This window comes from Cygnus atratus, chromosome 3, assembly GCF_013377495.2.
Source record: "Cygnus atratus isolate AKBS03 ecotype Queensland, Australia chromosome 3, CAtr_DNAZoo_HiC_assembly, whole genome shotgun sequence".
Lineage (NCBI taxonomy): Eukaryota > Metazoa > Chordata > Aves > Anseriformes > Anatidae > Cygnus > Cygnus atratus.
Window position 1 is genome coordinate 38269048 of NC_066364.1, and position 8132 is coordinate 38277179.

General features: G+C 43.2%; 1 protein-coding gene across 1 annotated transcript; it reads left to right on the forward strand.

The window, feature by feature from the left end:
* The first annotated feature begins 463 nt into the window (after window positions 1-463).
* On the forward strand, window positions 464-7413 carry C3H6orf163 (chromosome 3 C6orf163 homolog). Its single transcript, XM_050709689.1, has 5 exons — window positions 464-611; window positions 2651-2745; window positions 3329-3436; window positions 5484-5686; window positions 6915-7413. The coding sequence occupies exons 1-5, from the start codon at window positions 464-466 to the stop codon at window positions 7411-7413; spliced, it is 1053 nt and encodes a 350-aa protein (XP_050565646.1).
* Window positions 7414-8132: the final 719 nt, after the last annotated feature.

Below are 8132 nucleotides of genomic sequence, written 5' to 3' on the forward strand. Positions count from 1 at the left end.
AAAACATCTGAAGCAGTGGCTATTCTTCTGCTCCTAAAACCTCCTTCGAGTACACGGGTTGCATAGGAATCGTGGAAATTCGACAACAAAAAAAATGCGCTACAAAGCCCGAGCCAGCTGCGCTGCTGCCAAGCCGCGAGCAGTGCGGGAGCTTTGTGAGCACCGAGTCCCGCCTGGTAACAGTTGCTACGTCTCGGGGCTGAAAGGGGTCACCTCATACAAGCCTCCCTCATCATCTGCCTACATCACCCGCGTGTCACCGAGCTCTCAGCATGTGCGAGTCTGAATCTGGAGGCAAACGCTTCAGATAATGTAAAATAGCAGCCGGTGATTTGTCTCCCTTCCCTGGCTTGCATGTTGTCTGTAGCAACAAGAAGCGTTTCGCCTGCAAGCAAGAGATCTCTCTGGAACAGAGTCCTGGCGTTTTAGTGAGTGTATTACAGAAAAATCCTAGAACACCACAATGATCAGAAGTCCAGATCTGGAATCCTTTGTTTGTTGCGCTGTATGTTCAAAAATAATACCACCACCGCCTTCTAATGCTACTTTTGATCGGATCCGGGAGTATAAGCCCTTCAGGACACGGTATTACACTCATCATGATATACTGGGTGAGTTTCTTTCTGAATTCCTTTCCTCGCGAGCTCAGATTTAGGAAAACTCTAAGTGTGGCAGTATCCACGTGTTTTTGAGAGTCATGAAGGCACCCAAATCTTGATAAGGAAACCGCACTGACCTGAATATAAATAAATGCTGCGTGTTCAGAGGGAGGCGGGGTCAGCTGTCATGTGGTGCATGAACGCACTCAGATTTGTGCATAATGAAGTGCAGAACAGAATTCGCTGTAAGACTTAGCAGATGTTTTCCAAAGCTTGCGTACCTGGGAAAGAGCTATGCCTATCTGGCATTTGCAAAGATCATCCTCTCATCCTTCAACAGGACACAGCTGGGATATTTTATCCTGAATCCTAACTTCTTGTACCTGATTCTGGCTGCTGACCATAGCTTGAGCCTATAAAGAGGCCGGGTTCCAACTGTATTTACGTCAACAAAGAGTTTCCCATTGGTATCGATGGAATAATGACCAAAAATATCTTTCGTCCTGCTAGTTTTAGCATAGCTATCGTCCTAAATCTCTGTGTTCGATGTTACACATTGCACAACTTAAACATGAGCACAACTTAAAAAATTATCATAATTACCTAATTATCATAGAGGTTTCTGGTCCCTGGTATAAAGTTTCGAAGGAATTATATTGTGCATTTTAATTAACGTGTGGTGCAAGAGGAGTATGCTTGGTTTGTACTTTAAACAATGCCAAGAAAACATCGATCCATGTACTGAGAGCCCCAGGGACTGGGTGAATGCCGGACATGCCTCAGGAGACAAGGCCTCAGCCCTGTGTTGACATACACAATGTAAAACACGTCCAGAAGGCCACAGAAAGTCTTCTTAGGTTATTTTCTCACTACTGCTTGACGTAATGGACTGGGGCAAAGCGATGCAGCCAGGGCCCAGCATGCTCGTTATGATTTCCGCGTTGTTGGACTTGTTCAGTTTGCTGATTTCAGTCACTTGGCCCCTTTGTCCCATCCGGCTACCATTTTGCGTGTACTTCGTGTGAGCTCCACAAAAGGACTGTGTCCACCCAAGAAGTGGAGTAGGGAAGAAGACTGACGTCAAGACTCAGCCCTCCAGTGGCTGTTTGAGAGCTTGGTCTCATTGTGGCTCTGGCCCTTCTTCATTCTCCTAATAACACAGGGTAAGAATATGTGACTCTTAGCCCCGCCAAGCATGGAGAATGGGATCCAAAGCAGTGCTCAGGCCAAGCACTGAGTAGGAGGGGAGGATCTGAAATCCCACTTTTGGGGAGGGAGTTTGGGGTTGCAGAAAGTCGACTTTATCCACTTCCCCCTGCAGCAGCTTCTCCTCTTGTGGGCAACGACTGGTGCTGAAGATCATTCTTTGAAATGAGTTAGCAGAGCTACCTAGTTTCTTGCATAGCGTGTCCACAGGAAGAGATGGTGGTGCTGGTATTTTACTTAGACTCCGACCATGTTGCTAAAGGAAGCAATCCGTGTCTTGGACCCTGTGAAGCAGCTTGGCACGCTTCCATGCTGCTCCGCTCCCCTTTCCAGAAGGGATTCGCTGTGTTCCCACAGCACTGGCCTGGGCCTTTCTTGGGTCTTGTCTTGGATGAGCACAGCAGCCCCAAAGAGGGAGGGGGAGTTTTGTATTTGCATGCCCTGTTCCAAGCACCTAAAAAACGCCCACCTTGGAGTATTTGTCATGTGCCCCAACGGTGGCATGAAGGCACCTGAGCACCTTCCTCAGCTTTGAGGGGTTCAAATTAGCACCTTCAGAAAAAAGATTGAATTATTCTGAAGGCCTGTGCCAAGGGCCTACGTCTTTTCATGTTTCCTGTCCTAACTCCGTGGGTAAGGCCCTTTGTTAAAACCTAACTTCTATAATTACATTTATGGAACTGCATAAGCAATAATATGTTTTTTACCTCTACTTAAATATGTGTGAAACGGAACTGCGTGTGTTTTAGCCTTTTAGTGTTTATCTGTGGGACCAAAGGGGCCAGGGCAGAGTTTTCAGCATTCATTTGTTCACTGAGCATGATTCGTTTCTGTGGGTTGTACAGAGATTGGAACGAGCATTCAACAAGAGCAGCATGAAAGGAAGGAAGCAGAGATACAAGAGCGCGTAGAAAAAATGAAGGCTGAACTTTGGTCTCAGGTAAATTAAATTGCACTGTTGTCGCTTAAATGACAACTATTCTTTGGAATAATTGCTCTAGCATAAAGACGGTTAATAAAGATCTCTGAGGTCACCCCTACAGAGCTGTCGTTAATTTCTGCTCATCCTTTGCTCACAGATTTCTCTGTGCACATATTTCCCCAGTTTCCGATCCTAACAAAGCCTACTTTGAATCAACACCAAATTTTACATCTGGCCAGAAAATGGCCTTTAAAGAGCACAAAAGTTAATGGTTGGTAACGCTGTTCCCCACGGTGCCGTGTAAGATTCGGAAACTGCCCTTTGTATTATATATAGACGAATGGTGGTAATACTGTGGCAGCTCAATGCTATTGCTATTGAGCACATTTTTAACAAGATGTTAAAATGTTAAATGTGATGCTCTGATTAAACTGCCAGAGGGGCCAAAATGCGTTTTGCTGTCTGGTTTTAAATTTAACTTGCCCTGATTTTTTAAAGAGAAAATACAGAACTATTGATCACATAACCTCTGCTTTATCTTAATAGGACATTAATAGAGCACGAACAGCTATACTTACTTACATAATAACTTCTTTTGAAGGCCGAAATGCACAAAGAAGATGCAGTGGATAAAGCTCTCAAAGAGGCAGCCGCTAACCACAGTACATTTGTACAAGACCTTAAACAAAAACTTGGAAAGGAAATAAGGGTATGAACTGGTTTGCTTTTATTACCTCGGAAATAGCCAGCATGACAAAATCATTTTTTGGACAACCAGGAATGTCATTCCATGTTAAAATATATGTATTTCTTATGCTTGCCGTAACCAAGACCTTCATTCATTTGAACTCCAACGTCAGGTGAAGTGGTTGGCCTGAAAGATGACTGGGTTTCCCTTGTGCCAGATGGGATGTGAGCTTGAGCTAGCTGGATTTTTAGTTCACTTTCAGCATGTTCCACTTTTTTTTTTAATTGAATGAAGTTTGTGGGCCTTGTTGGAAATTCCCCATAAGGCCCTAGCTGCTTAAGCTGATGAGGTGCGTGTTAAAAGGGCAGTTAAATACAGGGTTAACTTTAACTCTGTTCTGAAGCTTTGTGCCCATAAAGCTAGATATTTACCTGATTTACTGAACTTGGAGCCTAAACAGTGTGGAGGAGAAGAAAAACTGCCAGCATATGTATATTTCTAAATTAAGCACACGAAGTGCAGCTTTGTATTTCTATATACACTTAGCACATGCTTTATGTGGCTCTTTGGACATCTGAGAGAAGACCCAAAGACACACACAGCATCCGCGCGCTCCTCGGCCAGGCACTGCTCAGCACCTGCCATCCCGCCAGCGGATGAGGTGCCCCCAGGGAATCGCTCGCTGGAGCGTTTTCCTTCGGAATTTTATCGTATGCAAGTTTCTAAACAGCTAGCTGTTTATGCTGCAGACAGTCAAAGCAGTGTGCTTGGCATTTCAAGAGAAAAAGCAGCGAGGTTTACAGTGGTCTTAAGTTTCTGGCAGAGTTCTTTTTATGGAGCTGCTTTCCAAGGCAGCTCTGTCTTTTGCTGTCACAGCATCTGCCAACAATAGTCGGCACAGGCTCGGTTCCTCGTGTTTAACCGTTCAGTTACTTGCCATAAGCCTATTACATATCTTTGTAGACCTGAGTGCTCAGGGTTTGAACATGTACTATTTGTACAGAAAAAAAATATTAGCTCAAGTGCAGAGCAGAGGCGGAATTCTACATCTGAAACAAAAGAAAAACCAGACATAACTGAAGTAATGACAAGGTGTTTCAGAGTTGGTGGTTTGTCTTTCTTGCAGTTCATTTTAGCTGTGAGCTAACTGCTTGTAGCTCGCAGAGGCGATGGCAGAAAATTTACTCAGCATCCACCTAAGCAAATAGCCAACAACGTGTCTCAAAGTGTGATGGAAGCATTTTTATGTGTAGGCAAGGTCACTTGTGGGTTTGGCACGGCCTATCACGGCAACAGAGGCACACTGAACTAGGCTGAGTAGTCTGAGATTCCCCATGTATGTATGTCCTTCCAGACCACCTAATAGTGTTGTCGCCCCTCTATTTACCAACCCAAGCAGTGTCTTGCTGGCAGGCATACCAAAGGCTGGAATCCTTCTCCATCTCACTCAACCATGTCACCAGCCATGTGAGCTTCTGAAGAAAATACATCAGTGCCTTTTAGTGCCTTAAGCAGAAAGCATGGATGATGTGGAATGATGCTCTGAAGGACAGAGCAAGAGCGTTAGTGTCCTGTTTGCTGGAGATCAAAGATGCAGAGAAGCACTTAGTAATGGCAAGCAAGGTGTTACGCAGATATCCAATGGGACTGATGTGGTGAGCGGGGGCTGCATGGAAGCAGAGGGCATGCAATGGGGAAGTTTTGTAGAAAGCATGGTACTGAAATGGCAGTTTTCACTTCTGGAACTGGCAACAGGCAGTCATAAAGATACCTGAATATTTAAAAACAATTTAAAAATAGCTCCAAAATTTTACTCAGGGTGCACGTATTGCAGTGTGTTAGTTACTGTGGATACCCCCACACAAAACTCCCAGGAGATGGTATCAGTTACCTCTGTTACACCACAGTCCTGAGCTGCTGACTAAGCTCTGGCCACTCTTAAGCTAAGACCCTGCAACAAGTCACTGCAAGTGCCCTGGAATGTTTTCCTGAAGGCTGTTCTGCTGAGCTTTGCTTGAAGACGACTGAACAATCCTGTTGCTCACATCTACTTTTCACTTTGCTCAAGGAAGCGGTGAGGAAGGCGAAGGTAGAGATGCAGCAGTACATGGAGGAGCAGCAGAGGAGGGAGGCTGAAGCTGCAGAGCAGCGCATGGCGCACAGGCTTCGGTGTGCCCTGATGGAATGCGCACAGGAGAAGATTCAAGCAGTGGCAGAAGCCAGGAAGCAGGAGCGGGAGGCGGCACTGAACGAAGCAGCCAGGCAGCACAGGTGCTCTTAGTGTTTCCCCTGACCCGGCTGGTAGATGTGCTAAAGGAAACAACAAAAATTCCATCAGTGTAGTAGGTCTTCTAGGAAAAGATCAATAGACTCCTTAGAAAAAAACTATTTGGAAATATCAAGTGACTAGCAAGAGTCCTAGGCTCCCTCTGCCTCGCTGACTCCATGTACAAGTAAAACATACTTTGTTCCTAAATGCAAGTATCCTAAATCAAATTGAGGACCCAAAAGTTTTGTTTTTTATGGCTGATTTGCAGTCATTGGAAATCAGTCATGGGCCTGTTGTGCCATTCATGACATCTATGCAAAACTGGAGAGAAAAAAGTGTTTATAAGGAGATCTGCAGGGTGGAGCAGAATATACAAATATAGAAAAAGTTATGTGACTCAAACGGTTTTGATTTCATAATAGTAATACACCCCAATACACAAAAATGAATGCATTTCATTTTTGAGAGCACAAATGACAAAATAACTATAGTTTCGTAGTGAAAAGATCGGTTCTTCCAGAGTGTTCCATTTTAAGATGCTTTTTTTTACTTTTTCTGGACATAGTCACACTCAAATTTTGAACCACTACATAGTACCTTCATTTTCACTATTAACACCTGCCCTTCCTGACAGGGATAAATCACATTCTGCATAAACTTAGCGAGCCTCTTTAACTTCTCGTGTTAGTAGAACGCCAGCTCTGGTGAACAGCACCCATAATATTTTGGCTTATACATTCTGCCCTTTATTACTGACCTGCTCATACAAAGATGTTGTCAGTACAACCTAATCAAAGTTATGGACTAATCTGTAGTCTAGAAATCAGCTCTTAGATTTTACTTCAAACAGCATTTTTACCTCGGGGGCAGAATTGCTAAATCTCTGTTTGAAAATTAGTGTGAACTTAAATGCCAGCTCAAAGAGAGACCTGAATGAAGCATGAAATACTAGGCCTTTAAGTTACATTTTTCATTTGGAAGTAATCGTGATTAAAATATCACTGGAGACACTTACAGAAACAGAATCTTCTGCAGCTGGATACCCCGCTACCTTTCTCTATATTACCAGTGTCATTCTTTTACACTGTTTTGTTACACAAGTTCTGATTTCACGTATATTTGTAGTTGAATAAGAAAGGTTTTTGGAATAGACTTAAGTTGTTTTCATTTTAATAATATTTAATAGCAGGTGTTCTTTACCATTTTTCTCTTCCTTTTTTTTTTTAATAGAAAGCACCTAGAGCAACTCAAAGAAGAAAGCATGTTAGCTGAGGCACTATATCGTAAGAGAATAGATCAATTAAACAAAGAAAAATGTAATGAGATGAATATTGCCCTGAGTATCAAACAAAAAGAGAATCAGATTGAGATTGAAAAGCAGCTCAAAGAAGCAGAGATCCTACATCTTGATGAGCTGGAAAAAGTGATGGCTACGCTGAAAGCAGCAGAAGATCAGGTAAAGACTCTCATGCAAAAGCTGGAAAAGATGACAGCGTGGAAGGACAGCCTGGAAAGTGAAATACAAGCAACAAGACAAGCTTTTCAAAAGTATATTGATGCCACATTTCCTGACCTGTCCCCTGGACAAGCGGATTTTATTCTGCCTTTCAGAACAACATTGGAGCAGAGGGACACCCCAGAAGAAACGGAGGGAAGTGACAAGGAATGTGAGCGAAGGAGTACTGGAAGTGTGAGATTCACAGCCATGGGTAAACAGAACTTCAAGTAGGTGATGCTGAAAAATAAAGTTATGTCAGTTCATTGCATTACATGAGTGTGGTTGGAATGATTCAGGGAAAAATAATCAGGAGTGATAAGCCTTAAAAATTATCCATTAATCTCTCATTTACAAATGCTAGGGAAGAGGTTAGAACATGTAGCACCTGAGGAGGTTCCCACTGAATCCTTCCTTCCTGAAGAGAGTCCAGAAAATCTGTCTTGTAGTGAAGCATCAGCACTAGGACTGTGAGGACTGGTGGCTCTGCCCTGAATACTCATGTATGGAGTCACGCAGACAAGCTTTGAACACCTGTGGCATTTGTTATGAGATTTACATGGTGGTTATTCTATGCAATTTCAATGAAAAATGCTCATTATCTCTGTATCCGTTCATGCCTGGTCATTTGGAGGAGTAAAAACGGCCTGAGGCAGTTCAGTGTGAGAATGAGGGTTCACTGGGAGGATCTGATAATTTTCTGTAATTAATTATACAAGATGACCCAACCCATGCTTCTCCTATAAAGTGGATCCTCTTGTCTGTTCAGGTGGATAATTGCACAATTTTTGAACTGTTACTTAGAGGGAAGTGAGGTAGGACAGGTTTGGAACTGGCCTCTGTTGTGTTGATGAATAAAGAGAAGACAGAAGGCTGAAAGTCATTAAAAATACATTAAGAATGTAAGGAGAAACTTTCCATCCGTCCTCTTTGGATGTGAATTTGTGACAGCA

What these genes read in the sequence shown, in the direction of transcription:
- C3H6orf163 (XM_050709689.1), top strand. Translation starts at nt 464, where the DNA reads ATGATCAGAAGTCCAGATCTGGAATCCTTTGTTTGTTGCGCTGTATGT. An exon ending in CACTCATCATGATATACTGG is followed by an intron (nt 612 to 2,650) that starts GTGAGTTTCTTT and finishes TGGGTTGTACAG; the next exon opens with AGATTGGAACGAGCATTCAA. An exon ending in AACTTGGAAAGGAAATAAGG is followed by an intron (nt 3,437 to 5,483) that starts GTATGAACTGGT and finishes ACTTTGCTCAAG; the next exon opens with GAAGCGGTGAGGAAGGCGAA.